Source organism: Pithys albifrons, chromosome 11 (genome assembly GCF_047495875.1).
Source record: "Pithys albifrons albifrons isolate INPA30051 chromosome 11, PitAlb_v1, whole genome shotgun sequence".
Lineage (NCBI taxonomy): Eukaryota > Metazoa > Chordata > Aves > Passeriformes > Thamnophilidae > Pithys > Pithys albifrons.
Window position 1 is genome coordinate 1212690 of NC_092468.1, and position 20104 is coordinate 1232793.

Genomic DNA, 20104 nt, shown 5'->3' on the forward strand with positions numbered 1-20104 from the left:
GCAAGCTGACATTTCATCTGTATTCCTGGGTATCACTGAAGTGGTTTAGAGCTAAATGGAAGTGCAATGTTTTAGTGCAATGTTTTATTTCCACTAACTGCACATAAACCAATAGCCTGTGATTCATTTGCTCATTAATCAAGCCCTTGATTTGTCACAGTCACAAAAATTTAAATGCACAGCACACACCACCTGAACCACTGTTGTAACTTGGGCCTGTAACTGTATTAACTGGACATTGCAGTCAAGTCACAGGAATGAAGTGCCTCCAATACAAGTGCTGGAAAACTTCTGCTTGTTGTTTCTTTTCCTGAGAAGTCTCCTGAGGAGGCTGGGGGTGTGCCAGGCTCCTCTGCCTGGCTGGAGACCACAGAGCAGGATCTGAGCTGGGGAGGCACAGCTCACCCAGGCTGGGGGGCTGTCACTGACTGAACACGTGGTACCTGAGATGAACCAAGTCACCAGTGAACAGCAGTTCACTGGCAGGCCTGCCCTACTTTGCCTTTGGGAATGAGGCTAGGATTACCAGTAGGAAACCTGCAGGGAGCTCTCTCTTGTTCAGACATGCCAGGAGAGACACTGCTGGACAGCAATTAAAAGACCTCTCTCCCCTACAGAGCTGAAGACCAACAATGTTGTACCAACACGAGAAAAAAAAATCTGTAAGATTCTGAAGAGCTGGAAACCACATGGCTGACAGAACTCTTTTTTCCTACTCTTCACAGCTATAAAAATATTTACATCTGTAGCTTCTTATGTTTTTATTTGAGTATGTGACTAAAAACATTCAAAGCTTTTCAGCTTCCTCCCACTGACTTGTATGGGAAACACTCAATCCTTTGGCACTTGCTGTTCCCATGTTTATGTCTTCCTGCTCCAAGTGAATCCCAATGTTCTTTAGCACCTTTATTAATCATTGTTTTCAAGCACACACACCTTGCTGTACAGACAGCTGATTTCAGACCTTTTAAAACATCCGTAGTATTACAGAAAAACCTTAAGCAGCAATCCCCAGTTGAACAGACTCCAATTTCTTAAATAAAACAGGGAATTTTTTGCAGTTGGTAACACCTGCAATTCTGCTTGTCCATATTACTGGGGCTTACGAATCTTTTTGCTCTCATCTTTGAAATACGTATTTTAAAGAGAGCACTAAAGACATAATTCAGAGAAAATAATCATTAGCTAGTTAATAAACCTCCAATTTTGTTCCTGAAAGCAATCAATCATGACAAAATAGAAGATAACAGACCAGAGACAAAAAAGAAATACAGGAGCTACACAAGCTGGGCATTACTGTTTGCAATTCCACAGTGCAAAGTAATTGATGAAAACTATGAACAGAACCAAATTCAACATTTGGTACGACATTTCATCCTACAGAATTGAATTTCTATTAGGTTTTTTTTGTTATTTAGAATTCACCATCAACAGCACATTTACTAACCTTATATACTAGTCTTTTATGCAGTATTACATCAAAAGCCTTCCTGAAGTCCAGGCAGATTAAGTCTACTGCTTCACCCCTCTCAGCTCTCACTGTCATCTCCTCAAAAGAAGTTAATCAAATTTGTTAAGCATCATCTCCTCTGTATAAATCCATGCTAATAAATCAGTTCATCCCTGATTCTACAATGCCTTCCAGTACAAAGTCAGATTCAAATATTAGACCAGTTTCTTTTTTTTTGAAATACAAAATACAATGTTACTTTCTCTTTCCAGAGAAGTGCTTAAACTCTTTGTTACCTTTTCAAGACATTACTGCTCAGCATTCAGCATTGTGGCAATTATTGCATTGATAATGAACTAAGATACTTGCTGTTACTGCTTTTCAACCCCGTCCTGCTTCCTCCTTGTAAAAAGTTACTTCCCATGGCATCTCAGAAAGGGAGAGTCAGACTGTTTACTGTACAAATCCAAAGTGGACAACAAAACTTTGGAATTTAATAGACATGAAGTTATACACAGGAGCAAAACTGTTAGACTGAAAAGAAACAACCCAAGTCTACTTGAAGCCACCATGGATGACACGCATTGAGTTACCAGGTGATCAGCTGAAAAATGAGTTGTTATTAAACCAGATCTAAAGCAATCTAACTCAAAAGTTAAACTTTTGAGTATGTTATTGCTTCAGTGCCCCAGTTTGACCTCAAACAAAGGATGCTTTCCCACTGTACACCATAATGACTTCCTGTACACAAAGCAGAGAGATTAAAGCAAGGAGCCATTTGTAGACTTGATTCCAAAAGATTCCACGACAGTTACCTACATGTCATACTGTGTCAATTAAAACCAATTGTCAGTGACAGAACCCAAACCCTGAGTCAACTGAGGTCTGCAACTAACTTACTAATAAAACTAGAGGTTCTAGAGGCTTCCTCTGAAGTGTCTGATCCTTGAACCAGAACATGTTTTACAACTGCCCATCTAAACACACAGGAAATATTATAGAGGACACAATTACTTATTACTTTTGCCTATAATTGTTGTGGTGCTTTTCAGGGCATTTAAACTCCTTACTGAATAAGCTCAGCCATGTACTTGCCCTTATTCTTCACATGCAGGTGAAAACTTTAACTTGCACTGTCTTTCCCTCTTACAACACTTAAGGCACAACCAAATTTTCTTCCATGCAGAATTCAGAAGGAAATGCTAAAAAAGCCAAACTAGTAATGCCTCTATTTTGTATTCTTGGAAGATTAAGAACATACTACAACTCCCACATTCATTCTCCTACTGCAACACTCATCACATAAGTCTTTTTAATAGATTTGCCTGACCAAACTACATCCTTTCCTTTCCCAAATATCAACTCAGGAAAAAAGGCTGACAGACTCTACTACCAAGATAATAATTCATTTAAAAAATTATTTACTAAGTAAAAAAAAAATTAACAGGGGAAAAATAAGCTCAATGTCACATCACTTTTTTCCCCCACTGTAGCTCTCTATCTCTTAATCATTTGAAACAGCTGCTCAAGCTCCATCTACTCCAAAACGAGCCCATATAAAACACTAGACTGCATAAACAACAAAGATTAAACATACAAAAAAAACAGGCAACTAACTGAAGTCTAATATTGGCACTAACAAGTTGGGAGGAAATATTCCACAAAGAATAAAGCCCCTCAGCTCCCAAACAGGAACCTATCAAAGTGAAGCATCAAAGCCCATTTCTCAGATTGCAATTTGGGCTCTTACAAATCAAGTACAGAAGAATCATAATTTCATATACTCACACGAAAAATATTAAAACTGTCTTCATACACACCTACCAAAGATTAATTAGACCCCACAGGATTCCTAAAGTGAGTTTTATAAAGTATTATAATTAATTAGAGATTAACTACATTGCGGAAACTCACTTGCTTCCTGCGGGCCAGTTCTTCTTCTTCCCGTCGTTTCCTCTCATCTTCCTGCTGCCTCCTAAGTAGCTCTTCTTGTTGCCTCCGAAGCTCCTCCTGCCTTTTCCTCTCCTCTTCCTCTCGTTTGGCCCTCATTTCCACTTCTCTCCTCTCTTGCTCTAGCTACAATTCACATAAAACTATACTCAGATGCAGGTAACGTATTCCTACACCATTTCTTAGGGCAACTGCTGAATTAGAGTAACGGCTTAACAGATGAAGCCTCTGACAAATACTGTCCCTTGACTGGCATTTGACCTATCAGCTGGCTGCCTACTAGGGTCAGAGTCCTCCAACAGTCTAGAACAATTCTGGACAATTTCTGTTCAGTCACAAACACCAGTTCTCTGGGCAGTCTTTCTACATCAGCTCCTCAAAATACCCTCTTCAGAAGCTTGTAAAGAGCTCTTTGCAGTCATCATTAAATAATCATTTTCAGGTAACGTATGGAATCAAACAGGTTCAAACTCACAAAAATAATTTAATACCAGAGTATGTGTGAAATAACCCTGGCAAATAAGACTCTTAATGATTTCCCAAACCAATACTGATGAAAAAGGCACGGATTAAGAGAACGAGTACCAGCTCCCAACTCAGGGTTTGGCATGACAGCTCACGATGATCTCAGTTTAAAACAGAGGTGGCTAATGAAGATGTTTTAATCACAAATGTAGAACAAGCACTATTTCAGAGGTCAGTGGTGCCTCCACAGCAATGGTTTCCACGAGCAGTACAAAAGGGTTTCATAACTGGTTTTTATAACCCCTCTTTACGGTGCTTTCCATGAAAATATACTCAAAATCATACAGATTGAAGAGCTTGGTCTTCCTATGACTCAAGAACCACAATAACATTGCATAACAGCAATCCCAACTTCTTACAGTACAAAACAGATTCTGACCTTTGCAGCTTTGGCCTTCTCGAGCTGCTGAAGTTGTTCTAGAGCTGGTCCCTGAGCTGCAGTATCAATGGGCAGATCCCAGACACTGCTTCCTTCCCAGACTGGACAGTGAAGAAAACAAACATTGACAAGCAAAAATAAGCACATCAAAAAAAAAACAACTGAAAGGGGAAAATGCTATAACTATGTTTTATGAACTAAAATCATGATGTTAGTCTTAGTCAGTAGAGGGCCACCTTTTGTTTCTGCAGAACAACGCTTGTCCATGACTGAAGCAATGCTGGGTTTTCTACAAAATTCTACAGAAAAACCAGCTATTCAAACTCCTCCCATCAGAACAGAACACTCTTAGAATAGAACAATCTCTTCAGATCAAGACTTCCCATACCCATCAAAAAATTACCATATTCTTCACAGCTGCTCTCAAATGGAACCTACACTGCAAAGCAAAGTAGGCTGCCCCAATTAAAAATAATGATGTAGAACTAATTTCCCCTGGTGTCAAAAAGGGAGTGATCATCTCAAAGATGCTGACTCTTACTGCATGGGCCATTCTCAACAGCCCTGACACAGGCTAAGCCACTTACCTGTAGGCTGTGAAGCTGACTGAAGTTCCCATATTGAGCCAGTGTCCGGCACTGACATAGACCTTGTGACAGGTGGCATCATGTTCTGTTCAGATATTCTGTAATACCAATAGGCAGAGTCAGCATGCCACTTCCAGGGAGAGGAGTGCTCTGAGCATGCATGAGATTCAGTAATTTGTAACATACTCCTTTCCTTCCACACCTCTATTTAAAACAAAAATACCACACAGACAACACTAATTGCTTGTAGAGTTCTTGCTGCTCTCAGCCCTGCTGCCAAACCCAGGCCTAGGCCAGCTACTGTTACAGCTTTGCATCTGCTTCTCAGAGGCCAGTCTGAGGCACCCGCATCCAGCACTGCAGAACTTAACTGGCAAAGCCATTCTGTACCAGCACATCTGTCAAATAGGAAAGATTTCAACTCTATGATTTTTCCTCCTCGTTTCCACAAATACTCTTGGAGGCAAAGACTGCATCTACAAAGAAGTATTCAACATTCTGAACTGTTCCATATTCTCATATGTGTTCATGTTCCCATTGCAATCTTTAAAATATGTAAATGCTCAACTCTGAGCAAACTTGACTAGGACAGACTGCTGACAAGATATAACTACCATTATACACAAAGTAGAACACAGGAAGAATGGAATTCAGTTCAATTCTGGGCTAACTCACCTCATCTTCAGGGCCTGGAACTGTTGCAAGAGGATAGCGAGCTGCTGCTGCTGCTGGGATGAGAGGGCTGCCTTCTGCTGCTGAGCCAGCATCTGTGCATACTGCTGCCTTCAGAAGAGAAGCAGAGTCACTGGTGTTTGTTCACTTATGCCCAGGTGACAGATCCATGCTCTGGGACTAATACTCACTGACCTGTATGATGTACATGCTAAACACTAGAGAATGGGTGCTGGGAAAGAATCAAAATACAAGGATACAACCAACACAAGCAGAACCAAATTGCTCTTCACCCTTGACTAAGTCACCTAGGTATTACTGCCCAATGTGCCTCTTTGTAAGCTTGTGCAACACTGCTTCCTTTTTTCTATTAATTCCATAAAGTTAGCTCAAATTAATCTGGCTTTGCTCCCTGCCCACCTACCATCAGTCTCTTCCCCAGTATGCCGAGGGAGTGCCTAGTACAGGGCCAGGCTCTTGCCTCACCAAATCATAAGCCAACAATCAGTATTAAAAAATTATATTCATGACACATGCTTTAAGGACCCCTTGAAAAAACAGTCTCATTGTTTCCTTTCCTTCAAGCTCCTAGAAAACAAGTTGTCAGGAACTTGCCAGAACTGAATAACTGAGAGCTCTGACAAAATGGATGACAAACTGCTTTGCCAAGCAATTACCTTCCACTCATCTTCAGAGAGCTGAGCAAGCAGACCAAAAGGAAGCGCAACCTTCTCCACCTCCAGTTCAAAAAACTGGTAGCCTTGCCCTGACTCCAGAACATCTGGAGTGCATTACCAGGACAGCTGGGATTCAGTCTGACCATAACAGGTACTATACAACAGCAGGTCTCACCCAAGTAGGTACGTGTGACACAGAAAATGACTCTGACAGATGTGCCTGAAGCAGCCACACTGTCCTACTCCTGCAGACTGGACAACTCTGGTGTTTGGGGAAGCAGCTATTGCTGTGGGAGGTGGAGCACTCCCAGCCCCATTGCCCAAGGAAACAATGACAAGAAGCTGAATCCAGATGACTGAAAATGCAGAGCAGAACACAGCCACTGGAACATTTCTGGTACTCTGAGAAGTCTTACTGTATTAAAAGATGCTGATACTGGAGGTGCTGCATTTGGATCAGAGCCAGTTCCTGTTGCCTAGTCAGTCGCTCTTGGTCCAGCTCGCCCTATGTTCAGGAATAAAACATTTCATTATAATGCATATATAGTAAGAGCAGTATATTGCAAAGGCAAGCAATGTAAGAGTTGTATTTTGAACAGAAGTCAATAAAAATGGAAAAATCCCAAGAGACTGACAAAGCCTGTAGCATGGGTAGTAAAATACTGAGGACTAAGCCTCCCAGCCACAGACAGGACCAAACAAACATTTTTAAACTATCTTCTTTTACAAAGGCAATTTAACACCGAGCTCAAACTTGGTGCTCAGAACACTTGCAATTCCAAAACGGAGCAGCTGACACCTAAATAATGCATTCCCATTTGTTCCACTACTATTTGAATACTGTAACTGTCTCACAATTACCAGATGCGGGAGTGGTGCTGGGCCTGGAGTGAAGGGGACCCGGCCCCACATTTTCATGATGTCTCCAAGTGGCTGGAAGGTCTCATCACAGGCTCTCTTAACCAACAGTGACATAGTGAAGTATCCAGCCTGGAACCACTCTGCCATCTCCTGATTACTGAATGGACCTGAAAGAACACCGACCAACACATGTTGCAGGGAAGGAGAAGCAAGGCCAAGTCACGCATGTTTGGAAACAAAGAGCACAGTGCTTGCTAAAGTCACACAGTACCCAGCACCAGGTAGTCCTGTCTGTCTCACCCCTTATCTGGACACACTGTGCACCCAAGGCTGGAGAGCCAATGCACAGATCTGCATCTTTACAGGGGCTACAGCCCTGCCCCAGAGAGTCTCATGGAAGTGCATGGCTGCTTTCACCCTGCACTGGAGAGGACAGGCCAGCCCTGAGATGGAACCCCAGCAGCCAGGGTGGTGTGGAGCTTGGTCCAGCTAATACCAGTGCTGCCTTCCAGCAAAGCTCATCTCTGCTCCAGGCTCAGCATCAGGCTGGCAACAGCCACAGCTCCCAGCCTGGCCCTTGGCAATATCCATGAGCTGACAGTGCCAGAACCACAAGTGCTGCTTTCCCCACATGCACTCTACAGGTAATTAAACAATCTTAGCCTTGTTCAACTCTTGCCTTTAAATCAGAGCAATTCCTATGTTCTATATAAGTTTTCCTTCTGGAACTCAGCAGATGGAGCAGATCCATCTCTGGATGGACAAGTACATTTTTTAAGGTACGAAGGATCCAGTTTCTTCCCTTTCTCAAAAAGCTACACTTTTCCTTCTGTTCCTGTTTTTCCTGAGAAAGACTTCAGTAATTCCCTTCACAGGAGGGCTCCTATACTTTTTACATATCCCAATGGATACAAAGCCAGTATAAAAAAAATTTAACTGAGTAAGAGCCACGTAAATAAGTTTTGTAAAAACGTCTTCTGAAAACCAAGAACATCAAGTAACTCTTGCCTTCTCTGTAAGGACTACCTCTAGATTGCAATTCCTCCCAGAGAATATGAAAGCACCAGAGGCTATTCCAAGAAAAAAAATAATTAGGTGGGAGTGTTTATTTCTGAAGGTCACATGCAAGGAAATACACCCAGCAGTGCCTGACACACAGTATGAAGCACACTGGGCAAATATAAACACTTTATGGTTAACATCCTTTAAACTCAAAGGAGTGAGAAGAAAACTCTAAGGATGTGCAATACTTGCAGACAAGAGATTGGCAGAGATTCCACATATAACACCCCCACCAATCCTATCAGGAGCTCACAGCTGAGAAGTCCTTCACACCAAACAGCAGGAAGCACAGCAAGGGAGGAGTTCACTATTTAACTGCATTTTTGGGAGGCAGAGAAGCAGCTCCTAAAACAGAGCCCTGAGACACCCAACAGAGAAGCACCTTCTGAAAGCAAACATGCAAATATCTGTATGAAAGGCTCACTTCAACTTTGATGGCAAAAAAACCCCCAAAATTTCTTCAGTGAAAACTGCAAGCATGAAACAGTTTGTATGTATTTTATGACCTCAAAATGCACTGGCTGCACGTGCGATTGAAATTGAGATTCTGCATGAGCACTGCCTTGTGGAAACTTTTTCCTCTTTGGTCTAGATTCTAAACCAATCACCCTTCCCTGAATACTCAATCTCTTGAGGTTGAGCCTAGAAAACTGATTTCACCATTTCTCATGGATTCTTCAACAAGATACTTGAATAGTCACATTCCAGGTTTGTTTCCATTGTTATCTGGAAATCTGAGTAACTCCTGGCATGAAAAACAGGTTTGAGTCTAACCTCCATTTACAGAACAATGAGTGATGGCAAACCTCAGCCACCATAAAGCCCAGCTCTGGACATGAGGCCTGCTGAGCCCAGGGGGACACTGAGAGGGTGAAGATATTTTTAAAACCCAATTCTAGAGTGGAATTCCCTGTGCTGCTTTTGTAAAAACGAGCCCAGTATCTGTTGGTGGTAATTCTGTGAAGAACTCTAACAATTCTGTGAAACAAAAGAGGAAGTGTAAAGGGCACAGACCTACCCTGAATTTCTCCTTGTGGATCTTTGTAGTACCACTTCTGCATGGCTTCATGGAACAGTGGCATAGAGGAACCCTTTGCTCTGTGCTCTTGAATTTTTGCCGCTAGTCTTTCATCATCAAGGGCACTATCCTGCAGGTATGCCACCATCTTCTCTGCTTGCTGCAGGAGACAGTAAAACCAGCAAGGAATACAAGAGTTAGGTGTGTGCTTCCAGATTTCACAATGACGGTGCCAAACACAACCACCTTGTGCTACTCAGTGCTCCAGGGTGAGCCAGGAGTGACAACAGTGACTGCAACACAAACCTTGAGCTCTGCCTACCACACTGTCAGAACCCTGAACAAGCACAGTTCACCTGCTTAAGCAAAGCTTTAAAATAACTTTCCAAGAAGGTCCCACAGAGTATCATGGTGAAAGATACATATTATAAATATATTGAACATACACCATCTCTCAAGGCAAATCATAATGCTACTTAACAGTGGTGATAAACAATAGGGCCTCTACCTCTTTAACATGGGGCATGGCACCCTGATCCATACTACATAAAATACTACAAACGTGAACTATTCTGCAAAAAAAATAATGGAGAGAAGCAGCTTTCAGAACACACTGTGGAGTGTAAAGTCTCAGCTCCATTTTGGATTTTACGGGCTGCAAATCTTTATTGCATTCCACATTCCTCCAATCTCAGAATTGTCAATAACAAAGGAATTTGAGAGATTTTACCTGTTCTAGGTGTTTGAGGCCCTCTTCATCATCAGGATCAGTGGGAATGTTGCCCATGCCTGGAGCAGCTGTGACAGGTGTTTGAACTGGCCGCAGAGCAGGATTTGAATTGGAAACAGGAGGAGAAAGATGAGCAGAAGAAGCTGTGTCTGCAGAAATCTGTGGCAAAGGTTGAGCAAGAGAAGCCAAATCTAAAGAAAAATGTTCAAGTTAGTTCACTGTCTTTAACATAAATTAAAATTACTTAAGAACTTACTGTAGAGAATGTTCAACAGCTCAAATTTAGCACCAAAGCAAAAGTATTTTCAGATGTCCCTGAATGTACTGTTTACAGCACAGCCACCCAACCTAACTTCAAGGAACAAAGTGTAGTTTAACAGCGCAGAACTCAGCACATCTCAGCATATCCCATCCCATGGCCACACCATTTGTCCAGACTGATCTTCTCTCTCACAATGGTGCACATTCACAACTAGCTCATGTTTCTCTGGACTGAACTGCAATGTGAAGTACCAGTGCACTGCAAGCACTTGGGATGGCATATCCAACAAATCCTGTATTTATAGACCGGTTAGAAATTTCAGCTTTCCACCACCATAATCCAGTCCTTGACTCTATTAAGAGACCAAGACCAAGCAACCAGTAACGGGAACTTACTGAATTTATCTGTCAAGTTTCTTACCTTCCCCTCTGTTGGACATTTTGGCTGGCGGAGTATTCTCTGGTCGATTCTCTTTATCTTCTGTTTTTTCTGTTCTTTCTGGCACACACTCCTCCTTCCTTTCAAAAAGGCTTGCCTGCAGGGGGTCTGGAGGCTGGGATTTTGGTGGGGTGTCCGACCTTGCAGCTGGAGATGATGCCTGGACTGCTTCTTCCACTGCTTCTGTAACACGGCATAGTTCTACGTAACCGAATTAACTTGAAGCTCCACACCGGCAGCTGCACCTGCCAGTCCCCCTTACCTGCCACTACTCTGTCTGTTTTCTCCCCATCCTTCTTGGTCTTTTCATGATCTTTGGCTTCTTCGTTGTGGCTTCCTTCAGAATCGGATCTTTCCTCCCCTTCCTCCACGGGTCGGAAGTCCATCTCCTGCTCCTCAGGTATTGGCTCCTTCTGCACCTTCTACAAAGCCAACACAACATCCATAACCCACCCAGCACCCCATGGAGCGTCTGCTCACACAGACCAAGGGGGCCAGACAGCTTTTCACCTTTAAAGAGAGAAACGCCCCAGAGGAGTCGAACGTTCCCATCTCCTCTTCAGCATCTTCCAAGCACCACTCTGGGAGACTGTCCCTGTCGTCGTCCATGCTGCCGCTGCCGCAGCGCACACGCCGGTACCCGCGCTCGTCATCGCGCTCCCGGAAATCGAACTCGAACCGGCGCCGCCGCTCCATGTGCTCCCGCCAGCCTGCGGAACGACACCAACTCAGGGGGCGGCCCCTGCACACACAGCCCGGGGCACAGCTCCCCTGGCACAGCCCCATGGGGCAGGAGCTGGGAATGCCCCTGCAGCACATGGAATGCCCCCACGAAAAGGCAACTTCAGGGACAAGGGAGAGAAAAGGACAATCCCGCCAACAAGCTGGAGACCTTCAAATATTGTCCACATTACAAACTGTATTAGGGGCATTAAAAACCACATAAGGGTAAGAAAGCTGGGCTACATCACCTAAAACATGCACCAAAATACAACAACGACCACTAGTTGCTGACTGAATTTAGCAGCCATCGCTGACAATCTTTTCTGGCACCTTTCTGTGTGTAAGATTTGGATTTTGTGCTTTCTTTTAGGCAATCTTTAGAAGCCACATCCTGAACAAAACAGCCATGCTTTTTGCCTCTTGCCCTCAGAGATGTTTTTGTGCATATACATGAAAAATGGAGTAACAACTGTTCAAATACTGACTGGAAAGTCACTCTGAATGGTCATTTTTTAGCCAGGGAATACCAAAACTTGGAATAAAAAGAGGGAAAACTTTACAAATTCAAGTATAAATTTTCTATTCAGAAGACACCCTCATTCAGCCAAGCTTCAAAACCTCTGAGTGCAATAACACTATTTAAACTGTAAAGAACTTACTGCTAAGGAAAACAAATTGGGAGTGAAAGGACTGTACACAGCTTCCCATGCCACAGAAAGCATATTTACCAGAAAGGTGCAAGGGAAAAATGAAAGCACCTTAATTTTTAATGCTTTTAGTGGTGGCTGTTCTTTTATGGAGAAAAAAATAAAAATCTTTCTTCTGCTCTCATCTGTGCAATCAGTGCAGTCTCACTGAATCAAACGGCTCCCAAAAAATCACAGTAAAGGGAAGAAATATTGTCCTGTTTCATACAACTGAGGAATGTTTCCACACTGACCTTAATACCTTAAGTATTAATACTGGCCATGCAAAAAATCCACCTTTGTCTCACAAATACAGGAAATGGAAAACAAACTCATAGAAACATTATGAACATCAATGTTAAATTTTATCAGGGGAACACAAAGGGTTAGACTTTAACAAGGCTTTCACTATAACATATGTGCCTATTTGCAAATAATTCCAGTGGATAACAATCTATGCTTGCAGTTATGCCTTGGAAAGAAAGAAGTATTAACCCAGCAATGCAATTTTCTGAGGCAACCTTTTTAATGTCGTTAAGGAAGGAGACTGAAGTGTGAGAGGCTGTTGACAACCACCTGCATTTCTGATTAAAGCCATGGCCAGACATCTCCTCACCACAACCAGCAGCATCTGCATCACGTTTCCCAACACTTGGAAAATCAAGAGCCAAAGCCTGGCACTGCTGTGGCACATGGATTAACCTCCCTGCCTGTTTGCTACACTGATGCTCACAAAAGGATGAGCATCAATTCTCCTCCTCTCTTCTGCATGGAGTAGGAAAATCCAGTGTTAAGAATTTCCTGTACAGCAATAAATGGGCCACATAAAGCAACTACAGTTCACATCCCCACAGCACAGGCTCTTTACAATGAGACCCAGAAACAAGGCTTTGAAGGTGAATAACTGAGCATTTTGTTAATTCCAGGTATCTTCAAAGTTCAAATTAATAACCATTTGCTCGCTTGCAAAGATTTGGTCACAGCACCTTTTATAGCCCCCCCATTTTCAGAGCTGGGTGGAGCAGACACATGCCTTGTTTCTTAATAACAAAATGTGTTTGTAAAAGCCTAGTTAGAATACAAGCAGTAACTCAGGTGTGAAGTGCAGACTGCCAAGCGTTAAAATGAGCCAAAAGTAAAGATGCACATTCAACTCTTACATAAAGTTTTTAACCAACAGTTAGGACACAAATATAACTTCAAATTCAGCTCTATGGTATCACCAGGCACCAGTTACGTGATCCAGATTTCAAGTTACAATTTTAACTTAATTTATCCCTTGCAATTTATGGTGCCATTGTAGGTAAAAGACAGGACTACCAGCTGCGTCAGGAAATCCAAATACATACCAGCCTCAATTATTAATAGCTATTTATCTCTCAAAAGTTATATTCTCTACCTTAGGAATGACATTTTCAATGTATACTAAACCAATACTAAATACTAAACCGAACAACACTAAATACTCAACTAAAGAATAGTACACACATTTTGCATATGTTGTACATGAACGTAATTCTGATTTTGCTCAATTTTAGAGCAAGAATCTCCAAAGTCCTTTAGTTGCTTCAAGATACTTGAGATACACAAGGAAAAATGCCCAAAAATTCAACTCTACTTGAATCACATCAACAGATTCTGAAAATGGAGCGATCAAGATGATTTGAAAAGCCTTTAAAAAAAAAAGCAGCAACCAAAAAGCCTGTATAGGAAATTACAGCCTAAGGACTGTCCCAGTTGCTTTTCAGAAAAAAGACCTTAATAGAGCTATTTCAGTAAAGACACAGAATTTTAACAGAGAAAGATTTGAGGCAAGAAGAACCAATTCCTACTCCTTAAGGAACTCGGTACCTGAAACAAACATCTACATACACATCATTCACTAGTTTTGAGACCAAAACATGTTTGTGCTTGCACATGACAAAACGGACTTGCCTTGCAAATTTAAAGGGCAATCCTTGTATGAATGCAAGGATTGGAACAACAGAAAGAAGGACTTTCTACGTATTAAAAGATGACTAAAAACTAAAACGAAAAAAAAGAACTTGGAAGCAGCCAGTGAATCTACATCTATGGTCACACTCTTCTTGCAGACAGTTAACCCAGTCCAAAGATCCCAGCAGGGATACACAGAGCCAAGCCAAAGGAAGGTCCAGGTGAACAAATGACAACAATCCTCTGAAGACGTATCTCTTCTTTTAGCAGGACACACAATAAAAACTATTACCTAACACCAGAATAAATAAAAAGCAGCAGTTTAAGCCACACCAATTTGAGTTAAAAACTCAATGTTTAAAGCAAAAATGGGATTAAAACAATTTTGATGGTCCTGTAGCTACTCCTCACAGGAAAATTCAAATACAGCTCTGACCAAAGCAGATACAGGGCAACACAGTGGTCAGCTCAGGCTATCTCAACATTAACAACTTCTCTGGAGTCACAGAACTCTCAGAGAAGGCTTTCAGTGATACCTGCTAGAACTAACTTGTAAGTGAACTTCAGTTAGCTGTCTACTTACTACTGGAAATTCAAATAAGCAGCAATGTTTTCCATAACGGAACTAAGATGAATTTTCAAAACCTTCCTCAGACAATCTTTCAAAAAACTCAAGACATGAATGAACTTCTGAACTTTGAGGTCTATGCCTCCTTTTAAGCTGAAGAACGTGGGCTTGTACTTGCACAACACCGTATTCCCAGTATGATGCTGCATCTGACCATCATGACGTACTGAACTAGGTCTGAACAAGGTAACAGAGCCACAGTCCAATGAACAACTGTGACCACACTGAGGAAAGAAAACCACACTTTCAAAATTTGCCCGCTAGCCTTGCTCTAAAGAGAAATAACCAATGATAAATCAAGCCTTGGGTTCACTCACAAATTTCAGTACAGCTGTTTGCAGGCAGAGCAACACACAGCTGTGGACAAGACTCAGAATAGAGGGGATAGTCACAAGAATTATGGTAGTGAAAGTTCTCCGGGATGCTGTAAACAGCAACAGACTCATTCTAAGAGCAACCCTTTGCTTTCCTATCAAGTTTAGCCTAGAGAAAAGAAGGCTGAGGGGGGACCTTATCACCCTCTACAAACTACTTGAGAGAAGGTTTTGGTTGGATATTAGGAACAAAGTCTTCAGTGAAAGGGCTGTCTAGCACTGGAAGAGGCTGCCTAAGGAAGCATTGAAGTCCTCATCCCTGAAGGGGATTCAAAAGTTACGCAGATGGGGCCCTTGGTGACATGGGTTAGTGGTGGTCTTGGCTGGGGAAACAGTTGGACTTAGCAATCTTAAAGGTCTTTTCCAAACTATGCAATTCTATAATTTTATGAAGATGTAACAGTAGAAGAGCCAAATCCTCCCCTAGTACCCCAGAAGCTTTCTGTAGCCAAAGACATCCAAAACCAGGATCCCACAACAGGTATGACTGAATATTTTCCAAACAGAAGGAAAAAATTAATGTGTGTGTGTATGTGTGTGTGTGTGTGTGTGTGTGTGTGTGTGTGTGTGTAAATGTCCTACTACTCAAATACCAAGTTCTGCTTTGCATGTCTTCTGCAACTGTGGCAATGCAATGCTGGAAACAAGTGAACAGACTTACCCTCTCAGGCCAGGGAAGGGAAGAGTGACACCAAACCAGTGCCTTACACTTATCAAGACATCCTGTAACTATCTACAAAATGCACAGAGCAACATATTTGGAGATTTTCCAAAGACGCCTCCTAGCACTGCAAACACATCTGGAAAACCAGAAAGAGGCCAATGACCAGAATGGTTTAGTGTCAGAATCACTCCACAGCCTCAGATACACTGCACAATGTGGGTCATTTCTTTCCCTTCATTGTCACAACCACTAAGAAATGGTATTATTAAAAAAATCCTGCCGTTACCAGGTACATACACACCTGGAGCATAACAGAAACAAGAGCACACCTGTAAAATACTGTTCCCTTAAGTACATAAGGGCATTAAAGATGCTAAGAAGAAAATAAAAGGCACACAATTTTCTGCTAATCATTTTGTGACCAAGAGCCCCCTGGATGCCAGAGCAGTATTTAATGACCCAAACCACATGAACCTGACCTAGTTTTGTCCTGAACTTGGCATCTCTGTTTCCCCCAGCCCTCCTCCTCCACGCAGGGCTGCCTGTGTGCCTGCTGCCCTCTCACCTGGGCTGTGGGGACGCCACCTCTCGCCATCCCGCCGGGACCCAGCCAGGCGCCAGCCGCCGTCATCGTCCTCCCCGTTCTGCTCCTCCCGGAAGATGCGCCAGTTCTCGCTCTCAGAGCGGATAAACTCATGTTTCCTCCCTGCTGTCGCTGTCCCACCTTCCTCAAAGTTTGGTCTCACTGCAAAGCAAACACAGGCCAGTGAACATGAGTCCTGTCCTTAGGAACACAGAAGTGAAAGGGCTGAAGTCTTGCTCCCTTGGAGGCTAAACACACCAGAAGTGGTTATAGGAACCTAGAGGAAGAATGGAAGTTCCAGAAGGAAACATGGCAGATTTAGGAAATCCAGGTCCATATGTACCTGGAAAGACTGAGGAAACAAAAAACCCACCAGAAGTAGGCAAAGCATCCAAGAAATCAGAACATGAATAAGAAACACAGAGGAGAAAAAGGAAGTTTAAGAGATGTAAGGAAGTGTAACAGTAAGAGAAGAGAAAGAGTGAAGTGCTTTATCATGGTAAGTCTCACACTAAAGGAAAATGGGAGAGCAGTATACTGCGAGCACTATATAAACCAGACATATTTGCTACTGCTGCAACAAAAAGAATGTGAGCTCTACTATTTAATCCAACACAACACACAGCATTCTTGCAATGTTTTAGGGAGCACTGAAAGCTTAAAGTAGGCTTGAGGAACAAGAGAAAACTTAGCACTGTTAACAGTATGCTCTGAAACCATCTTCTGGAGAGCCAGAGTCAGTGTGCTAAGAGTTAGAAGCAATTAAGCTCAAGGACAAGTCTAGCAGAAGGTCAGGAGACAGAACAGTCTTCTAGTTCCTGGTTTACAACATCTTATATCTAAACCAAAATCCTCAAGTGCTTAATGAAGTGCAAGACAGTCAGAAAAGGATGATACACTCTTACAAAAAGGCTACCCATTATATACCAGTACATCCACCACACTCCAGCATGTCCAGGCTAAACACAGATGCTGCTTTCACTGCTGACTCACCCTGGCAAGATACAGCACCCCTGAAATAATTGACAGCACCAGCCTGAGGACTTCTGGATTTTGTGTTTCTTTCAGTATGTTTAGCTGTGTAGCACCAACCTCTCACAGGAACACAGTGATGTCACTTTCCCACTGATACTATTACCCAGTGTTAGCCTGAAATTGTTATCTATAGAAAAAATTATTCAAGTACTAGAGAAAGGTATACTGAATTTTCCTTCTTAAGAGCCTTAAAATCCAAAAATGTAAGATGATATTTGGTGAAGACTGTCTATTATGCCTGCTTGCTTAGGATAAACAAAACAAAGCATGCTTATGCTTTAAGATTGCTGGGGTGGAAAGGGACATTTTTAAGAACTTAATTAAGGAAGGATAGCAGAATTCACTTCCCTTTCTTTCCATCAGGCAGCTTTTTCAATAAATTAAGAAGCAGAGTATCTGAAATTCCATGGCATATAAGACTTCTGTTTAGAACTTGAAAATTCTTCCTACCTAGAGATACTGCCCTCTGGAGACTGGAAACACACACTGGCTTTGGACTTAGCACATATCTTGGAGAAAAACAAACATCCCTTCTCCACCAGCTCAAAACACTGAAGGAGAAAAGAAACTTTTTCTTTCTCCAACTCAAAATTTTTTGGAATACCTTTCCCTTCTGTTGTTCACATCTGAAGAGCTAACGCACACTGGCTAATTTAAAGCACGCACCAGTATCTAATTTAAACACAGCCCCAGGTGACCCAGCACACCTTTACTGTGCCACAGGGGACAGCAGCTGAAGATCCCTTCTGCACTGGCTGGGCTTTGAGAACAAAAGCCTTTCGACAGTATTTTGGGAAGTCTCTGGTAATACTGGCTCCAAATAATTCAAAACTGCTGGAGGCACTCAACTCCCTCCATCTGGTAGGTGCAATGCTGGCAGGGTTTCTCATTTGGAGCAGATAAATCCTTGCAGATGAGGGTCAGCCACACTATTTTCCCATGCTCCACAGAAAACGCAGGAAGGCAACAAGGCAGACAGAAAATCTAAGTCTGGGAAATACTGTTTTTTTCACTTTGGGTATCTAAACAATGTGATGTTGACAAAAGTAACAGGACATGCAGGGAAGCCTCTGACCACTGCTCCTTGGATGGGCTTCACATGGTAGAAAGCAGAGACAGAGCTACAGAGCCAGGTCAACTGACAGGGAAACACAGGCAGGCCCAGGAGACAGCTGCACTCCCAGAGCCTGAGGCCCAGAGGAGGAGGAATATGCCTCCTTCTTTCTGAACTTATTTTTAAAATGCTGCAAGGAGGAAGAAAAATCCATTTTTTTTTATTCTCAGCCCAGGACACTCATTTTATCTCACTAAAAACAGTTAACAAAAGATAAAAGTTATTCAAAGCACCATTTTGAGACAAGAAAAACAATTTTTTGGATTTATCTATAATTTTCATAAAAATTCACAGCTATTCCTTGATGCTTATTCAGTAACATTAATTTGAGAGATAGAAAAAGGGATGTTATTCCTTTCCATTGTTATCAAGTTCAATTCATTCTGGAGATTGCTCTTTGACAAACTATCAGCTCACAGGCTCTGTTCTGCTCTTCAAAAGCTTTGAGGGGAAAAATCACTTCAAGACTATTGTGGAGTACACTTTGCCACTGTATATCCACATGAGTTAGCCTCTCTGCACATATATTCATGTTACAGGGCATGACCAAGGCAACTCAGGTTCTGCTAGTCCTTAAGACAGCTGATTCTGCTTCAAAACCTGAACCATCAAAGTCAGGTTTTGTATTCTGAACTTGCAGAAATGGGGTTTGAAAAACATCTCTGCAGAGATGCAGACAAAACATCAAATGCTGTTTGCCAAGATCAGACACAAGTGAGATCCTGTTCCCCTTTCATTTTAAATTCTACATTATTAGAAACGTAGTAATGAAAATAATTAATCAGAAGGGGTCAGTTTTATATTCATCTGAGCATGGGATTGCCTGTGATTCCAAAACCTTTCCAAACACAGCAGCATTCCAGTGTGCCACCTCGGAGACTGTTCTGATGTCACACTTCAGTGGAATTCAGAGACAAAATGAAGTGTATCATGACATACTTCAGTTTTCTGGTATCAGAACACCATAGCAAGCAACAAAGACAGCAAGGTATGTGTCCCAACAGGCCTGGCATGAGATGATCCTGAAGATGAGATAGACCAGCCAAGAAACTAGTTCTTTACAAACACAAACTGGTCACAGGGTAAGGATCAGAAGAATCAAGGTACCCAAGTAACAGAAAGACTGACAAACTGAGTACAGGAACACTCCTACAGCTTACAGAAAAATTCCAGCTAAACTGACAACTTCCAAAGTTCCGGCATATTCTCTGCAAACTGCTCCTGGACTTGAGAACAATCGTTTCAGCTGAAAAGACTCAGGTCAAAGAGTCAGTACTTGGCAACATTTTAAGGATGAAAGAAACCAAAATGCAATCTCTGGTTTTGCCTTGGACTAATTGCCTGGACTTCCTGAAGAGAAGGAGCAGTAAAAGGGCACCTCTGTTCAAACCTGTCCTGAAGCCAGCAGTGGTGTTTACAGCAAACTTCAGATACAGACTGGTGGTAATACAGCCAAAAAAGCCACAGCTGTGCAACACTGAGTGAAGGGATCCTGGCTGCAAGAACAGCACTGGGATTCTGGGATGTGGCCCCATGGCAATGCATTTAGGAGAGGACTTACTGACAGAATGGCAAATAATTCCTGCTCTCCAGGCTCAGTCCATGTTTCCTATGCCGTGCTCACTGTCTGGAGAGAACAAACAGGAAAGCTATGACTGACAGCATGACTGTTTACTCTGAAGAGGGGGCAAAACTAGGAGAGTCTATTAAGTGCTTTCACTTCTCTCCTCTGCATGCTACACACTTCAAGA

The 20104-nt window shown here is 42.3% G+C and overlaps 1 protein-coding gene across 9 annotated transcripts in view; it reads right to left on the bottom strand.

Moving 5' to 3' along the window:
• The window catches only part of GIGYF2 (GRB10 interacting GYF protein 2), a 73033-nt gene that overhangs the window by 10123 nt on the left and 42806 nt on the right, over window positions 1-20104 (bottom strand). For 4 of the 9 annotated variants that reach the window (XM_071566966.1, XM_071566972.1, XM_071566965.1 and 1 more), the window contains 13 exons: window positions 16187-16366; window positions 11122-11321; window positions 10874-11033; window positions 10594-10794; window positions 9912-10102; window positions 9182-9341; window positions 7102-7268; window positions 6657-6745; window positions 5567-5674; window positions 4892-4989; window positions 4305-4405; window positions 3365-3526; window positions 1448-1549 (listed from right to left, as the gene is read on the bottom strand). In XM_071566966.1, coding sequence (XP_071423067.1) covers window positions 1448-1549; window positions 3365-3526; window positions 4305-4405; window positions 4892-4989; window positions 5567-5674; window positions 6657-6745; window positions 7102-7268; window positions 9182-9341; window positions 9912-10102; window positions 10594-10794; window positions 10874-11033; window positions 11122-11321; window positions 16187-16366 — 1919 coding nt within the window. The remainder of the gene's footprint in view (window positions 1-1447; window positions 1550-3364; window positions 3527-4304; window positions 4406-4891; window positions 4990-5566; window positions 5675-6656; window positions 6746-7101; window positions 7269-9181; window positions 9342-9911; window positions 10103-10593; window positions 10795-10873; window positions 11034-11121; window positions 11322-16186; window positions 16367-20104) is intronic. The other 5 variants (XM_071566969.1, XM_071566968.1, XM_071566971.1 and 2 more) reach the window with 5 other exon arrangements.